The sequence below is a fragment of the Myxine glutinosa genome, chromosome 5 (genome assembly GCF_964187855.1).
Source record: "Myxine glutinosa chromosome 5, kmMyxGlut1.1, whole genome shotgun sequence".
Lineage (NCBI taxonomy): Eukaryota > Metazoa > Chordata > Myxini > Myxiniformes > Myxinidae > Myxine > Myxine glutinosa.
In genome coordinates this window covers 194,291,814-194,309,995 of record NC_136265.1, presented here as the reverse complement: position 1 = coordinate 194,309,995, position 18,182 = coordinate 194,291,814, and the positions used below count along the sequence as shown (strand labels likewise).

At 47.3% G+C, this 18,182-nt stretch overlaps 2 protein-coding genes across 3 annotated transcripts in view; one reads left to right on the top strand and one right to left on the bottom strand.

The window, feature by feature from the left end:
• Positions 1-6,751, top strand: part of COG2 (component of oligomeric golgi complex 2) — a 98,651-nt gene extending 91,900 nt beyond the window's left edge. For both annotated transcript variants that reach the window (XM_078779313.1, XM_068115177.2), the window contains 5 exons: positions 1,956-2,031; positions 2,139-2,281; positions 5,828-5,967; positions 6,060-6,240; positions 6,393-6,751. In XM_078779313.1, coding sequence (XP_078635439.1) covers positions 1,956-2,031; positions 2,139-2,281; positions 5,828-5,967; positions 6,060-6,240; positions 6,393-6,515 — 663 coding nt within the window. In that variant the 3' untranslated portion in view covers positions 6,516-6,751. The remainder of the gene's footprint in view (positions 1-1,955; positions 2,032-2,138; positions 2,282-5,827; positions 5,968-6,059; positions 6,241-6,392) is intronic.
• FBXO48 (F-box protein 48) lies at positions 6,705-9,645 on the bottom strand. The gene is made up of 3 exons (XM_068115180.2): positions 9,246-9,645; positions 7,583-7,954; positions 6,705-7,423 (listed from the first exon to the last, which is right to left on the bottom strand). Exons 2-3 carry the CDS (start codon positions 7,934-7,936, stop codon positions 7,253-7,255), a joined length of 525 nt encoding a protein of 174 aa, XP_067971281.2. The 5' UTR covers positions 7,937-7,954; positions 9,246-9,645; the 3' UTR covers positions 6,705-7,252.
• Between the last annotated feature and the right edge of the window lie 8,537 nt (positions 9,646-18,182).

Genomic DNA, 18,182 nt, shown 5'->3' with positions numbered 1-18,182 from the left:
GATCCTGAAACGAAATGCTCAGAGGGGTGTCCCTACTACTCCAATACCGAGGCCAGGACGTCCACGCAGAACCACAAGGAGAAATGATCGCCAGCTGCACCGGTTAGTCTGCAATGGCCGTACCAAGTTAGCTAATCAGCTAATCGGCTTAGGGCTGAGTGGCAGCAACTGACAAATGTGCCTGTATCCAGAAGGCTAGTCAACCAACGACTGGTTAAAGCAGGCTATCGTTCCAGGCGTCCCCTGAGAAAGCCACGCTTGACCAGACAACACAGCCAGCACCGATTGCAGTGGGCCAGAGAGCACCGTTAATGGCAGCCAGGACACTGGAATCACGTGACCTTCAGTGACGAGTCTAGATTTCTGGTCTGTCGTCAAGATGGCCGCGTCCGAGTGCGCAGACAAGTGCATGAAGCCCACAACGAAGATTGTATAGTGCCAAGAGTCAAAGCTGGAGGTGGTGGGGTGACCGTTTGGGCTGCTTTTCATGCAGGGGGCAAAACTGACCTGGTTGTTCTGAATGGAAACCTGAACCAGTTCAAGTACAGGGCCATTCTGGAAGAAACATTGCTTCCATTTGCTCGTGCAGCCTTTCGAGGAAACTTTGTCTTCCAAGATGACAATGCACGGCCTCATCGTGCTCGCATGATCCAACACTTTCTTGCTGACCGTGGTGTAGAGCATATGGAGTGGCCTGCCATGTCCCCGGATATGAATCCGATAGAGAACTTGTGGGCAGAATTAACGCGTCAAATCGACAACTTGGACCAGCAGCCTGCCTCTGTGCGTGAATTGCAGCAGATTATTGTCACTGCATGGCAAGCGATTCCTGTCCAAACCTTGGCAAATCTCGTGAACAGCATGCCTCAACGTGTACGCGCTCTCCTGAATGCTCGTGGGGGTTACACGACCTACTGAACCGTAATTTTACTGTCCGTAATCGCAGTCATAATTTAGCTTTTGTTTTTGTTGAAATTTTTTTTGGCTAATGTGCAAAATAAAGAGATACTTCTGGAATACGTAGAGAAGTTTAACACAGTACTGTCCGTGAATTGAGTTCGATATCAGTTTACATCACTTTCAAGGATCAATTTATTTGCTTCGAAATGTCAAATGTGGTTTTTGTTTCAATTGAAGGTCACATTAACAAAATCTAGAATAATTTCAACATAATTCCAATGAACTTTTGGTTCTAAGTCATCTTGAAAAGTAAGTTCACCCCCACAAAATATATTCCATATTAAATGCCAAGTCTGTGTGTATGTATATATATATATATATATATATATATTGGTAATGACAGTGTGCGTCGCGGTTTAATATCCCTTCGTCGTATGGAAATGGATTCTCCAGGCAGCTACGTGTTGGCCTCGCATGGAGTAATTGAGGACCATCGAGTCAAAGTGAGGAAGGAGAACTACCCGCTCATGGCCTGAACACTTGATAAGTTGGAGGAGAAACATTCCACAAATGAGGAATAAAATTACCATAAGAGGGAGATGAAACCAAACAAATTACGTATAACTAGAAAGCATCTGAAAATGAAATGCCCGTCCACATCCACTTTGTTTTGAGACTTTCTTATTTCGTCTCCTAAACATGACTAAAACAGGAAAAAAAAAAAAAAAAAATTGCCTATTTTAGGTGACCTCGACCTTTTGACCTCAAAGGCAATACGCTTCAGTGACCCAATATGCAAACCCTGTTCAAATTTCAAATCAATCAGATGAAAATTGACAATTCTATGCAACTTTTGACCTTTTGACCAAATTTTTAATTGTCATACATAAAAATAATAATATTGTCATACTAAAGTTTGTTGAAAATTTGATGATGAAACCTCAAATGGTTTTTAAAAAGTTGCGCTTCGGTGACCCAGTACTATAAATCTATTGTGCATCATAGTTTGAGTAACTCTGATTGGTCAGTTTGCTTTGTCCATTGTCTGTTCGTAGCTTGAAGATCTTTTGACAACAGTTGTGAGACCTAGAGTGGAGGATCTTGGTTTTTCCAAGCATGATCTGCTGGCAGGTGGGTTGGCTTGGACGTGTATTTCTTTGAGAATGCAGCATTCCAAGAAAAGCTTCAAGAGTGTACGTTTTGTGGTTTATTAGAATCTCTGTTGGTTGTTTTGTCAGGGGCCTTGGAGGACAGCCTGAATGGCCTCTTGGCCATCGTTCCACGATATGTACAACGTGTAACAGAAGAGCTGGCTCACGCATGCTGCGTTTCTCTGCGCAGTGCCCAAGATGTACCACGGTTGTACCGCCGCACCAATAAGGTGAGAATTTCATGGTATTCATTCGCTGAGGTTTCATTGTTGTCGTTCACTTTCTCCAGTTACAGTAAGTTGTAACAAATTGAACTCAAGGCATCCACAACCATTGTTGATCCTGTTGTGGAACATCGGCCGAGGCCCTTGTGTGAAGATGAAAATCGACTCCAATGAAAGTTCCTGTCAACACAAAGTTCAGGATAATATTTTGGTGCTTATAATCTCCCATGCTGTCTGTAATGCCACACAAATGACACGCCACACATGGAGAATGGAGATGCTGCAAGATTAATATTCGAGCTTGAGCTGAGGAAAACCCAAGCTATTGTTTGTTAACCACCGAACCGCCGAACACACTCGTGGAATTCTTTCTACAATGGAAATCAAATATTGTTGGGGAAGTTATTCCCAACACTGTTGCAGAAGTTCCCACAAATGTGTTGCACTTGTAGGTTGCTTTGCTTTCACCCTTCTGTCCAGTTCATCCCAAACCAGCTTGAAACGTCTGGAGACTGTGTTGGCCATTCCATGATTTGAAGCCGACCGTCTTGTTCTTTTCCTCGAAGGTAGTTTTGATATAGCCTGGAGGTGTGTTTAGGGTCATTATCTTGCTGTAGGATGAACCCCTGACCAACTAGGCGTATACCAGAGGGTATTGCATGGCGCTGCAAAATGCTGTGGTAGCCCTTTTGGTTCAGGGTGCCAGTCACTCTGTGCAAGTCGCCGACTCTGGATCCAGCAAAAGAGCCCCAGACCATCACGCTTCCTCCTCCATGTTGGACAGTTGGTGTCACACACTGAGGAACCATCCTTTCGCCTACTCGATGACGAAAACCCTGCGTGATGAACCAAAGATTTCAAATTTTGATTCATCCGGTCCACAAGACCTTCCAGTCTTCACTGGTCCACTGGAGGTGCTTCATGGCCCAGGCAAGCCTCTTTTTCTTATTTTGCCATCTTAGCAATGGCTTTCTTACTGCCACTCGACCTGTCAAACCTGCAGCTCGAAGTCTTCTCTTCACAGTTGAAACTGAGACTTCCTTATTCGACCAGTGTTAAGCTGTGCTTGAAGCTGTTGTCCTGCGAGCCGCCTATCACGCAAGCTGTTGACTCTCAGAAACTTGTCTTCTGATTCTGTTGTGGCTTTGGGTCTGCCAGACCTCTTCCTGTCAGAGTTTCCTCCAGTTTCCAATATACTACTTCCTTCCTGCAGTGCAATATTGTCCAAATAATGCTTCAGAGGGTGTAATAACAGTCTGTTCCAATACTGCTTTTATACAAACAGGGGGTTTGTAATCAAGTAATCAGCAGAGGTTGGGACACCTGTAGGAATTGTTTGCATCAACTTTCAAGGCTTAATTTACTTACATTGCTGCAGAACAGCTATAAGTTGTTAACCCATTACTTGTTCCCTGAAGAAGGTCTTTTTTTGCAATGTAACTGTGCAATTTACATTATTTTCCCGTTTTAACTTAATTTTTAACCTCGAGCAGTTTACTGCTTACCTTTGTACCATTTCAGGTTATTCACTGGACTTGAATTGCTTAAATTTCAATAAAAACTGGAAAAATTGAGGTGTTCTAAAACTTTTGAACGGTAGTGTGTGTGTATATATATATATACACAGTGCATTCAGAAAGTATTCAGACCCCTTCACTTTTTTCACATTTTGTTATGTTGCAGCCTTATGCTGAAATCGTTTAAATTCATTTTTTCCCTCATCAATCTACACTCCATACCCGATAATGACAAAGAGAAAACAGGATTTTAGAAAGTTTTGCAAATTTATTAAAAAGAAAAAATTGAAATATCACATTGACATAAGTATTCAGACCCTTTGCTATGACACTTGAAATTTAGCTCAGGTGCCTCCCATTTCTCTTGATCATCTTTGAGATCCGACCTCGGAAGGATGACAGGCTGAATTAACGCCAGGCGGGTTGACTCAGCCTGTCATCCTTCCGAGGTCGGCAAATTGAGTACCAGCTTGCTGGGATGAATGATCACGGTGTGTACCCCGATTTAGAATAGGTACACCGTATCCCTGCGCATCGTAAGAGGCGACTAAGGGTTGGTGTCAGGAAGGGCATCCGGCCATAAAAACATTGCCTCAAATAGGGAACCATGATTGTCATGGGCCCCGCAAGGCTAACCCCCGCTCTCGCGGGGAAAATGGCCTTAAAACGATCATTCATTCATTCATTATATCTTTGAGATGTTTCTCCACCTTGATTGGAGTCCACCTGTGGTAAATTCAATTGATTGGACATGATTTGGAAAGGCACACACCTGTCTATATAAGGTCTCACAGCTGACTGCATATCAGAGCAAAAACCAAGCCATGAGGTCGAAGGAACTGCCTGCAGAGCTCAGAGACAGGATTGTGTCGAGGCACATATCTGGGGAAGCCTACAAAAAAATCTCTGCTGCATTGAAGGTTCCTAAGAGCACAGTGGCCTCCATAATTCTTAAATGGAAGAAGTTTGGAACAACCAGGACTCTTCCTTGAGCTGGCTGCCCGGCCAAACTGAGCCATTGGGGGAGAAGGGCCTTGGTAAGAGAGGTGACCAAGAACCCGATGGTCACTCTGGCTGAGCTCCAGAGATCTTGTGTGGAGATGGGAGAAACTTTCAGAAGGACAACCATCACTGCAACACTCCACTGATCTGGGCTTTATGGCAGAGTGGCCAGACGGAAGCCTCTCCTCAGTGAAAGACACATGAAACCCCGCTTGGAGTTTGCAAAAAAGCACCTAAAGGACTCTCAGACTGTGAGAAACGAGATTCTGTGGTCTGATGAAACCAATATTGAACTTTTTGGCTTCCGTGTGACCACTTATGTGAATGTGATATTTCAGTTTTTTATTTTTAATAAATTTGCAAAACTTTGTAAAATCCTGTTTTCTCTTTGTCATTATGGGGTATTGTGTGTAGATTGATGAGGGAAAAAAATGAATTTAAACTATTTTAGCATGAGGCTGCAACATAACAAAATGTGAAAAAAGTGAAGGGGTTTGAATACTTTCTGAATGCACTGTATAAAATGTTGGCATGCTAAAACATAACCGTCACTCACTCGATTTCCCCTAATCTTTCCTTTATGCACAATACATAATTTCATCACAATGGGCGTTTATTGTTCGATTTTTTTTTTTTGTACATTTCCTTCCTACACCCGTTAAATTCCCTGACATAACGCCATTATACACGCTGTTCACTGCTCGCCGACACAAAGCCTCATGACCGCTCACCAAAGCCTCACCTCGACGACCCGTGTACCTCATCATTATGGACGGATTTGGAAGGTTGGTCGACAGGTTAGGTGTGTGACAAGGACAAATTGATTCGATTTTGGTGAAGATCTGACTACGGATCCAGATTTTGGGTTGGGGGGGACAGTTGGATACCTGTCCCCCCCCCAACCGGCTTCACCATACGTACATAATAGAATTAGGCCCCAAGGTAAACAAGAAGTAGGCCCTAAGGTTGTTTGCAATCTAAAAGTGTACTTTTGAGTAAACCGTTTACCGTTTGGTTATTGCTGTACCCCTAGGAAGTGCCGAGCAAGCCTTCTCCGTACATCGAGAGCGCCATGAGGCCACTGCAGAGACTTGTGAGTGATCATGCGTCTTTTTTGCAGCCCAGCCGGCTCCACAGCTGCCTGGTCGCCATTGTATGTGTCTGCACAGAGAGGTACGCCCATTTGTCGCCGTGGAGACGAAGAATAGAAAAGTTCAGCGTTCTTTGTCGTTTTTGTATCACAAATTGTTGACCTGCCCTTGCAGATACCAAGAAACGGTATCGGAAGTACTGACATCTGTTAGAAAGATGGAAGAAAGTCTCAAAAGATTGATGCAGGCCCGGAGGACGAACCCACCAGTGGCCTCGGCACGTGGGGCCGGCACGAGTGACGACGATAGGATCCGGCTGCAGCTTCACCTGGACGTCCGGGCCTTCTCCAGCCAGGTGACTTGAAATACATTGCTGTGCGTTCCGCCATCGTACGGTAAAAACCACTCCCTACTCGGACCGGTTCACGCACCTCGGTACAATGCGGGTAGTGAAGGGTAACATCCGAACTCCAAAATGGTGACTGTGGTGCGCCGTCTACGTTTCAGGTGGAGTGTTTGGGAATTTCATTCGCCGAGGTTCCTCCATTACAGCCACTCATGGAGACGGTCCGAGCTTCTCTTGCGTTCTTATCCGACGACGCTTCCAGCCCTGCGACCGTCGCTCCATGAAGCCTCGGCCTCATTCGTTCCAGGTGATTGCGCCCTTAGATTACAGGTGATGGGACGAGGAAACTGTTCAACCGGGATATGTAAAAAAAAGAAGAAAAAAAAAAGAAAAAAGAATGTGCTGGTTAAAACAAAAACCATTTTGCTCTTTGAAGACCACTTTTTACCGATGAGACGAACATGTGCTGTAAATAGTGTACATTGTGCAAATCAAACGTTTATTAAACGATGTCCTGGGATTCCATCATGTCATCCTTGAGCGCTCGCGCTTCACATCGTTTTGCTTCCTTTTAAAGGTGACGGTTTCCGTCGGTTTGACTATCTACGTCGCGTAAAACGGAGAGACAAACATTTCGGAGCATTCGCACGACATAAGCGATTTAACGTTCATTTTTAAGGAAACGCCCGATGCCGGAAACTATTCCGCACATTGGAAAACCAATCGTCTGACGCGACGACATCCCGTACTCGATGACCGAAGTCGGATGCTTCGGAATCCATCGAATAGACACAAAATGTTCTGGACAAATGGTCTACAAAACCTTATTGGTAGATCGTTACCTGGCATTCAAAACTGTCGGCGCCACCAATTTGGGTCGTGGCCGATACTTCACATCCAGGTGTGCAAGCATCGTGTGCCGGTGTTCATCAGTCGGATACAAATACGTCCACTCGATGTATTCATACCTTCTTTTCCTTTTCTCCTGGTACATAATTATCCGGTCTTCGCAGCAGAACGTTTACCATGATGATCTGTTGAGTTCACCCTGCAGGATACCACCCCAGGTTTCCACGTCCATCGGACACATTCTCCAAGCCGGGAGCGCAGAGATGGAGCGTATGTAGCTAAATACACCTTGCGACCAGGCCCGTTTCTGTCGACTCAAAACGTAGTTCTTCATCACGATGGCCTGTAGGGGTGAGAGGGACGCGGTACAAAGGGTGCAAACGAAGTCTTTGGCACGACCACTCCAGGAGCAATGCTTCAACAATCTTTAAAATTATTCCATTCTCGTTTTCACACGGATACGTCCGGTGTGAGACCACTTTACGGAAACCATCGATCGTACCTTGAGAGAGAAACCTTCGAGCCGGTTTTTCTCCACCTCCATCGGGCAGTAATGGGAGATGGTAATGTAATGACGTTTCCAAATGCTCACGGCGTCCTCCAAGAGGTCCCGCCAGGCATGGCACACGCGTGTCGTGTGGAACAGAGATTCGGCGTCGAGCATGCCAAAGATCACGAGACTGATCTCCTGGGGAAGGATTGTTGTGAAATCGGACCGTTCTCCGTGTCCTCCGGTCCACACTTTCCGGGAGTTTGCGTTCTGCCGCTGACTCGCCGCCACAAGAGAGCCGAAAATGTTCCTCTCGGCGGCGAAAGGACCAGAGCGACTCATGTCCACCCGTCCACCTCGATGCATTTGGATCAAGACAATTTCCTGAGACACAGACACACACACAAGATTTAGGCTCATAAAAACAACAGTCGTCACAACTACCACTATTTATTATTCGCGCTCCCTGGTACGGTCGCCTAGGAAACGTTATTGTTGGTACGAGTCTCACCAACATGATCTAGTGTTCGACTGAATTTCATTGGGTCAGTAATTTGTATAACGTGTCGACGATAATTTGTCCTTTCACGAAAGACTCCAAAGGGGTGTGGTGACCCTCTTGGGGGGGGGGGGGGGGGGTTGACCCTTTTGCACTTTGTTCCCTTGGCACAGGGGAAAGGCGAGGTTCGGGCAGGAGTTTGTTCAGGTCACCGGCGATAAATCGCTGTGAAGGACACAGTTGGGATCTTTAACGTCCGCTAACTAATCGGCAGGTCGGACATCATCCAGTTTAACGTCCATCCTTGGGACGTCACACACATTGATGAATGACTTGTGCCTGTGAAACACCAGGATGATAGTTTATAGCTGGGTCGGGATTCTAACCCAGGATAGACAGATTAGGGCCTGTGAAACACCAGGATGATAGTTTATAGCTTGGTCGGGATTCTAACCCAGGATAGACAGATTAGGGCCTGTGAAACACCAGGATGATAGTTTATAGCTTGGTCGGGATTCTAACCCAGGATAGACAGATTAGGGCCTGTGAAACACCAGGATGATAGTTTATAGCTTGGTCGGGATTCTAACCCAGGATAGACAGATTATAGAGCCTGTGAAACACCAGGATGATAGTTTATAGCTTGGTCGGGATTCTAACCCAGGATAGACAGATTAGGGTCTGTGAAACACCAGGATGATAGTTTATAGCTGGGTCGGGATTCTAACCCAGGATCGACAGATTAGGGCCTGTGAAACACCAGGATGATAGTTTATAGCTTGGTCGGGATTCTAACCCAGGATAGACAGATTAGAGCCTGTGAAACACCAGGATGATAGTTTATAGCTTGGTCGGGATTCTAACCCAGGATAGACAGATTAGAGCCTGTGAAACACCAGGATGAGAGTTTATAGCTGGGTCGGGATTCTAACCCATGATAGACAGATTAGAGCCTGTGAAACACCAGGATGAGAGTTTATAGCTGGGTCGGGATTCTAACCCATGATAGACAGATTAGAGCCTGTGAAACACCAGGATGATAGTTTATAGCTGGGTCGGGATTTGAACTCAGGCTGAACAGCTCAAAAGGTAAGTGCGCTCCCTGTGCACTCTCCTATGGATGAAAACAAAATGATGGAAGAAACTGGGCGGTGCCGCAACCCTTTAACTACTCACCAGGTGGTGATGCCCGCCACGTAGACGTGCACTAATGATGGGATTGGGAGGTAGCGACGTTCACCTGGATTACCGCCACACCCCTTAGTACGTCAGCATCTCTGGTCATGTGCTTGAACTGGACGAGCCGATGGTCAATCGCCCAATCGGGGAAACACCTCGACCAGGAAACCCGGAAACCCTCGACTCTTGTTTGAACCGAGCAACCCGTCGAATCAGGGAAACATCGCGAACTGGGAAGCTTGTTTACCTTTGATTAAATACATTTACCTTTTGCCCCTTTGTAAAGGTGAACGTGACTTCCCCAACACGAGCCCAAACCCTTGGAGGTAGCATCATAAATCCACGTGAAATACGAAATAATCGGTTGGTGACGTCACGTCCACACGGGCTCGTCATTGGTTGAACCAGGGCGGATGTTTGCAAATCGTTGAGACGACCTTCATAAAGGTATCCTGTGTTTGTCCATATTTAGCGGTGTCTTCATTACCTGTTGCCCTCTATCTGTTCTTATTAGACATGGAGTGCGGATTTCGAGGTGTACAGTGCAGTGATTTAATAGGCGGTGTATTATAATACTACTTCCTGTATGCGTAACCTTACCGGAAGAGACAAACCCATCAAAAGTTGCGTTATTGTTACCAACCTATGGTTGTTTGTCTCTGTTGTATCATTTTTAAATGCGAAGCGTCAATCAAGGAACCATCAGGAACCATGATAGGTTCTTAGTAATATTCGGCCGGGGTTCGAACTACCGACCTGGAACACTCAGAGCGAACACTCCAACCCGTTACACTACCGAGTGTGTAAATAATGGAGGAAACAATGTAACAGGAGTTTTCGGGAGAGAAACACAATGCAGGAGGGGTGTGGGGAACAATGCAGGAGGGGGGTAGGGGGTGGGGGGGGGGGGGGGGGAGGAAACAATGGAGCTGGGGGGTGGGGGGAGGAAACAATGCAGCAGGCATGTGTGTGGGGGGGGGGAGGAAACAATGGAGCAGGTGTGTGGGGGGGTGGGGGGAGGAAACAATGCAGCAGGCATGTGTGGGGTGGGGGGAGGAAACAATGGAGCAGGTGTGTGGGGGGTGGGGGGAGGAAACAATGCAGCAGGCATGTGTGGGGTGGGGGGAGGAAACAATGGAGCAGGTGTGTGGGGGGTGGGGGGAGGAAACAATGCAGCAGGTGTGTGTGTGGGGGGGGGGGAGGAAACAATGCAGCAGGTGTGTGTGTGTGGGGGGGGGGGGGGGGGGTGTGGAGGAAACAATGCAGCAGGCATGTGGGAGGTGGGGGGAGGAAACAATGCAGCAGTGTGTGCGGGGGGTGGGGGGGGGGGGAGGAGGAAACAATGCAGCACGCATGTGGGGGGTGGGGGGAGAAAGCAATGCAGCAGGCATGTGGGGGGTGGGTGGAGGAAACAATGCAGCAGGTGTGTGGGAGTGGGGAGAAGGAAGGGAGAAAGGAGGTGCTGAGAGAGTGAAGCCTCAGCCCATGTCGTTATACTGTACACTCTGGGAGGGAGGGGAGGGGTGTTCCACGGAGGGGAGTGGAAGTGAGGGGAATAGAGAGGGAGGTGAGGGACAGGAGAAGGTAGGATGGGGAGGAGGAAAGAAGAGAGAGGAGACAGAGAGTGGCCAGGGGGAGACAGAGAGAGAGAAAGGGGGTGGGGGGGAGGGGGGGGGGGGGTTGGATGGGACATACCCCCAACGTGTGCTCCTCAGGCACCATTGTCCCAGACCGAGATGGTAGGTGCCCAACATTTCACGGGTTTGTCCCATTTTGTTTCTGAAAACCCGCAGATCCATTCTCGTATGGTCAAACCCCGTTTTGAATGGTCAAACCCGCATATCCATTCTCGTATGGTCAAACCCCGTTTTGGATGGTCAAACCCGCAGATCCATTCTCGTATGGTCAAACCCCGTTTTGGATGGTCAAACCCGCAGATCCATTCTCGTATGGTCAAACCCCGTTTTGGATGGTCAAACCCGCAGATCCATTCTAGTATGGTCAATGTAATGAAATTGTGTCTAAGTTGAACCCAGGTGCTATGCTGCCTCTGACCACTAAGGGGCTTCTAAAAGAATTCGGACGGACAGCGCTCCGATGATTCCTGTGACATTTATTCTGTGTGATGTAGTGCATACTCAGATGGTGCGTATTACTCTTTGTTCTAGGCTTGCTTGTACTAATTGCAAATCCATTATTACTTCTATGATTACTGAATACTGATACGATGCTTGCTGATTTCTTACAGATATTGCTAGAGATCGATTCTGAATTAAACTCACTATTGGGACAATGTTGTAACTCTGATTATTACAACAATTAATTCAGAATCCTCTCTTGTCTTGAACGGGATCAACATGACTCATAAGCTGATTCAAGTTCCAATTCAAGCCCTCAGGCGCCGGACGCGTCTACTCAGCTTCTGCATTGGCTGAAGTTACTGACCAGCCACCTGGAAGCGCAGAAGGACCTCACCGATGTCACTTAGCTCGCGGTGTTGCACTCCCGCGTGAATCATACCGTCTATACGTACAGAACTCAGTGCGGTACGTACGATGCTGCCGTGGAAGAATTAAAACGTATCTACATCAAGACTCGGAGCGTGGTCTATGCTCAATATCTGCTCGCGTCTCGGTGACAAGATCCATCGGAGACCATCGACCAGTTCGTTCAAGACCTTCGCCAATTAGTGAAGGACTGTACTACAGAAACACGCACACATGCGCAAGTATGAGATGATTTAATGAGAGATTCATTTGTTTCTGGGATTCATTCACCAATCATCAGACAAAGATTGCTTGAGGAAGAAGATTTGACACTGGAAAAGGCACATAAGCTATCGCTCCTGTACAAATAATTTTAGGTTCAAGCCGAGGCGTACGACCGCCCATACGTCACTGCAGGATTAACCAGAGTGACACGACCGGAGAGAGCTACTGCGGAGCAAATGGATGCACCGCTGCCGGAATCGGGGACAACCGACGCGCTCGAGGATCTCGACCCGAGTGTGACAGCCGCCGCCGCGGCCGCTCCTTCAGCTGGAAGTAACGCTTAAGTGCTTTTTTTGCGGGAACAGGAATCATTCAAGGTCAGTTTGTCCGGCTAAAGAAGCGACGTGTCATTTGTGTTCTCGGAAGGGTCACTTTGCAAAGGTTTGTCGCTCGTCCCGGGGCCGGCGAACTCGCTTGACTTTGAATGTGATCCTCTCTCCGCCCGCACAACGACCGGTGCTTCGCGCGGCCTTGATTGGGATCACCCCTCCTCGCGGGCCCCGAGCTGAGCGCTCGACCTTGACTCGGCTCAACGCGCCGACAAAACAAGTGGCGTGATCGTGACTGTACGCGGCTCGACCGTCTTTGACGGGAATTCTTTCGACGCCCAGCCCCCGTTCCGGTTTGGCTTCACGATTGGCGCAACCTGGCGTCGGATCCCCATGCGGGGCTCGAGCCCCCTCGACCGACGGCTTGACCAACCCACGTTCGGCTCTGCCTTCACGGAAAACGCTGGCTGGCATCGGATCCACATGCGTGGCTCGAGCGCCCCTATCGACCTCGACGGCTGCAGGGCCACCTGGCCTGTCCAGCACTGTTATTCCACTCATGATTGAGGGGCAAAATGCTAATGCCTTAATTGACACGGGTTCTACGGATAGCTATGTTGATTTACGACTCGTTCAGAAGCATGGCTGGCTGATTCTCTGGGCAACACGCAGAATCTTCATGGCTTCTCAAGGGCTATGGCTCCGCACTCGAGGGGAATGCTGACTGAAGCTTGTAATTAAGGGCCGAATGTTTCCGAATGTGCATTTAATGGTCTTACCTGCATTATGTGCAGAAGTATTGCTGGGACACGGTTTTCTTCGTCGACATGGGTGTTTGGAAATGGAATTTGGTGGTGCTGATACTCTTGCTGTGTGTGCTCTTGCAGGGATGGAAATTGAACCACTGTCGCTGTTTCCCAATATGACTACTGACTGTACACCGGTTGCCGTTAAATCGCGACGCTATTCACGCGCTGACATGCAATTCATTGCTGACGAGACGGCGCGACTATTAAAGGAGGGCATTATCGAACCTAGTCGATCGCCTTGGAGGGCCCTAGTTTTGGTAGTTGAGACCGACACGCACCGCAAACGCATGGTAATCGACTATTCGCAGACGATTAATCGGTTTACAAAATTGGACGCCTACCCACTCCCGGGAATGGATTCTCTGGTACGACAGGTGGCATGTACTCGGTATACAGTACTTTAGATCTTCGTAGCGCGTATCATCAGATTCCAATCTCCGAGGCAGATCGCATCTACACCGGGTTTGAATCAGGACAAAGGTTGTACCAGTTCACCCGTCTGCCTTTCGGGGTCACGAATGGGGTATTCTGCTTCCAACGGGCCATGGACGACCTCATTGCTATGGAGAATTTAACTGATCTTCGTTTATCTGGATAATCTCACGGTTTGTGGGTACGACAAAGCACACCATGATGCTAACCTGAAGTGCTTCCTCGAGGTTGCGCACAAGTATCGACTGACTATGAATGAGGCTAAATGTCGCTATTCCGCTCGAACGATAGATCTCCTGGGGTACAACGTGACCCACGGCTCTATCGCTCCAGACAAGGAGCGTCTGCGACCCTTGCTCGACATGGCCCCGCTCCACAATCGTGCTTCTTTGAAGCGTGCTCTCGGGCTTTTTGCTCATTACTCTAAGTGGGTTCAAAATTTCTCTGAGAAGCTTCGTCCACTTGTGGATTGCAAAGAGTTCCCTATGAGTCACGCTGCTAAGGCCGCTTTCCATGGCCTGAAGTCGGACATCGCTGGCGCCGCTGTGTCGACAATTGACGAAAACAAGTCCTTTGTTTTGGAAAGCGATGCGTCGGATCACGCGATAGGTCGCCCCCCTTGAGAGAGTGTGGCAGCTGTGGCCTTCTTTTCAAGGACTCTCTCCTCTGCGGAACGCCGACACTCGTCTGTCGAAAAGGAGGCGTATGCCCTCATCGAGTCAATCAGGCGCTGGTGGCCATATTTGCTTGGTCGATGTTTCCAGATCATCACGGATCAACAGAGTGTTGCCTTTATGTACGACACGCGTCATGCTCAATGCATTAAGAATGAGAAAATCACTCGCTGGAGGATTGAGTTAGCCGATTTTTGTTACACTATCAAGTATCGCCCGGGGCAGGATAACTTCGTAGCAGATGCATTATCCCGACCTGTGGTGTGTGCGAGCCTCACATCTTTTGAGGATCTGCGCGTCCTTCATGACACATTGTGCCATCCCGGCGTGACGCGTTTAGCTCATTATGTGCGGTCGTAATTTGCCCTATTCCCTCGAGGATATTCGGCGCTTATGTCGCACTTGTTCCGTTTGCGCTGAACTCAAACCTCGCTTCTACAACCCTCGGATGGATACGCTGGTCCAGGCCACTCGGCCATGGGAGCACCTGGCCATGGACTTCAAAGGGCCACTGCCGCCTTCGTGTCTACCGTCTTGTCCGGGCATACCAGCTTCGGGCAGTTCTCGTTATCTTCTCACTATTGTTGATGAGTTCTCTAGATTTCCCTTCGCTTTTTCGTGTGGCGATATGACCGCTCCCACGGTCATCCGGTGTCTGCGGGAACTATTTTCTGTGTTTGGGAATCCGGCCTATGTCCATACTGATCGTGGAGCGGTGTTCTTGTCCCAGGACGTGAGAGCATTCTTGCTCCAGCGGCATATCGCTTCTAGCTATACTACTCCATATAGGCCCCACGCGAACGGACAGGTGGAACGCTTTAATGGCATTATTTGGAAGGCCATTGCTCTGGCCCTTAAGCCTAACGGACTCGGGTTGGACCGATGGATCTGGGTGGTACTCACCACGCTCAGCTCCATCCGGACTTTATTGAGCACTGCTACTAATCAAACTCCCCACGACCGTATGTTTCGCTTTTCGCGTCGTTCTGGTGGTGGCCGTCCTTTGCCGGGCTGGCTTGCTGGGCCCGGACCGGCTTTTCTTAAACGCGCGGTTCGCCCGAGTAAGTACGACCCCCTCGTCGACAAAGTTCGTATTCTCCAAGCCAATCCCGAGCACGCTCGAGTGCTGATGCCAAATGGACGCGAGTCTACCGTCTCGGTGCGTCATCTTGCCCCATGCGGGGATACTGTTGAGCCGGACTACGGCACGGTTGATCCGACAATGGAGAATCTACCGGCCATCCCATCTCCACCCGATTCGGATGGCTTTGTGGGGCCACCGCCGTCACCCGAGTTAGGCGATCATTCCGATGCGGGGGATTTCGGTCTCGTGGATGTGGCACCCGGTGCCTATCGGACATGCGCCAGGAGAGAAATTCGCCGCCCCGACCGCTATGGTTGACTGACTGATATGGACTTCTGCTAACTAATGTTCTCGGCTGCTATGACTTGCTAGCTTGATTTCCGCCCCTAGAAGTAGTGTAGTTTTAACGTTGGGGAGAATGTAATGAAATTGTGTCTAAGTTGAACCCAGGTGCTATGCTGCCTCTGACCACTGAGGAGCTTCTATAGGAATTCGGACGGACAGCGCTCCGATGATTCCTGTGACATTTATTCTGTGTGATGTAATGCATACTCAGATGGTGCGATTACTCTTTGTTCTAGGCTTGCTTGTACTAATTGCAAATCCATTACTACTTGTACGATTACTGAATACTGATACGATGCTTGCTGGTTTCTTACAGATATTGCTAGAGATCGATTCTGAATTAAACTCACTATTGGGACAATGTTGTAACTCCGATTCTTACAACAGTCAAACCCCGTTTTGGATGGTCAAACCCACAGATCCATTCTAGTATGGTCAAACCCCGTTTTGGATGGTCAAACCCACAGATCCATTCTAGTATGGTCAAACCCCGTTTTGGATGGAATGTACGATCGATTTTATAAACACAATTTTTCATTTCCATTCCACTCGCAAGGATTGACACACAGACTGATAGACCTGCAGCCAATATGAAAGGTGGTGGTGTGTGGTTCGTATGCAGCAACCCGGCTGCTGGTTGCATCATTTTTCTGATGTAGCAGCTGATGCAATGCCCTCTCTATAATCAGTTATCTGGTAATTATTTCGCTGACCTCGGAAGGATGACAGGCTGAGTCAACCCCACCTGACGTTAATTCAACGGGATTCAAACTCAGGACCTTAGGATCCCAAGCCTCCCAACCGTAACTATTATGCCAACACCAGGTACATATGAAAGGTATCGCTCTAGTTAATTGGCTGAGTGCTGCCATGTGCTTTCCCACACTGAGGGCCACATCACCACCCTACACGATTCTGTTCTGCACGGTCAGTTCACTTCTGATCATGGATAATTAATTAATTAATCAATCAATAATTAAATTAATACATAATTAAATAAATACATAAATAAACAAACAAACAAACAAATAATTAACTAAATAACCAAATAAATATCAAAAAAAATACATACATACATACCTGCTTTTGATTCCTACCAACCCATTTTGCATCACCTTGAACTTGCCACGTGTGCATTGTTAATCTGACGTCTGTGAACATCCCGGGGCGGACACCGCAGGTCTCTCTCTCAAAATCCCACTCATCACTTCCCAGAATATGTTCTTCGTCTTCTTTTTAAGTTTTATGACGTTTTCAGAGCCGAGAGGCTCTATTTATATGACGGGTCCAGACATAACAGCAGTGAACGAAGGAATCTTTCGGTAATATATAGCTGAGTATCTCCGTAATGCTTAGAGTTTGAAGAAGAAGAAGAAGAAATATCAGAAGTAGATTTTCTCCATAACGTTTTCAGAGTTTGAATAAAAGTCGCATTCTAATTTCAATCACAAAATTGGCGGGAATGATAATTTGAGGGCCAGTATATAAAATGGGGGCACATACTTGTCACCATACGTTAGATAAGATTGCAAGTGGTATAAAAATGTTGGGAAAGAGCTCCTGGGACAAGTTATTGATGAATGATGCTATTCGGGTGCATGATGTCTTCAAATAATTAAATGTAAAACTATATGATTGAAAAAAACAAAACAAAAAACATTTTCAGCACGTTTAGGCACTTATTTCTATCAAATTAAAATTTTAATTAATTGTTATTTATTAATTTCTATCACATATCAGTTCGCTGTGGCCTTTATATTTATCACTGGTGCATAATTTTTATACCATCATATGAGGAATTTCGTATCCTTGCCAACAAATTACAAAACTTTGCTGAGTATACTTGTATACATTCTTTATATTTGTCTATATATATATATATAAACGTATAGTAATACTGTACATCCGACATGGTAGCACAGTTTGGTTATTAACAGTGCGCAAAGGTGCAACCTCGGCTGAGAAGGTTCCCACATTCTCCTCTAAGCTGTCTCGCCTGGGTTTGAATCCCGACCCAGCTATGAACTATCATCCCGGTGTGTTTCACAGACTGGGTGAATCGTCAATGTGTGTGTGTCGTCCCTCCGATGGACGTTTAAACTGGACATCTCCTCTTCCGACATTAGTTTATGGATGTTAAAGATCCCCACAGTATCCTTCACAAAGAGTAGGTAAGCCATCGCCGGCACCCTGAACAAATTACAAATTACTGCCCGAACTGGGCTGGGAGGGCAATGACAAACCACCCAGTATAACCATTGCTCAGGAAGCTGCTTTGGCGGCACAGAAGCTCTGCAACCACATATAATAATACACCACAAACTAGAACGGCACTCAGTAGAGAGCACACCTACACTTGGTTGGTCATACCACTCAATGGCGAAGAATCACTTTTTAAAATTCTACTAGCCGAATCCAGATCTTCACCAAAATCAAATCGATTCTTCCTCGTCACACACACAACCTGTCCAACAAGTTTAGTCCAAATCCTTCCATAACTTTTGAGATATCCTGATATGTATCGTTTTTGGCCCAATCTCCCGATGGTGA

What these genes read in the sequence shown, in the direction of transcription:
- FBXO48 (XM_068115180.2), bottom strand. Translation starts at nt 7,936, where the DNA reads ATGCATCGAGGTGGACGGGTGGACATGAGTCGCTCTGGTCCTTTCGCC. An exon ending in TCGAAGGTTTCTCTCTCAAG is followed by an intron (nt 7,424 to 7,582) that starts GTACGATCGATG and finishes TCACCCCTACAG; the next exon opens with GCCATCGTGATGAAGAACTA.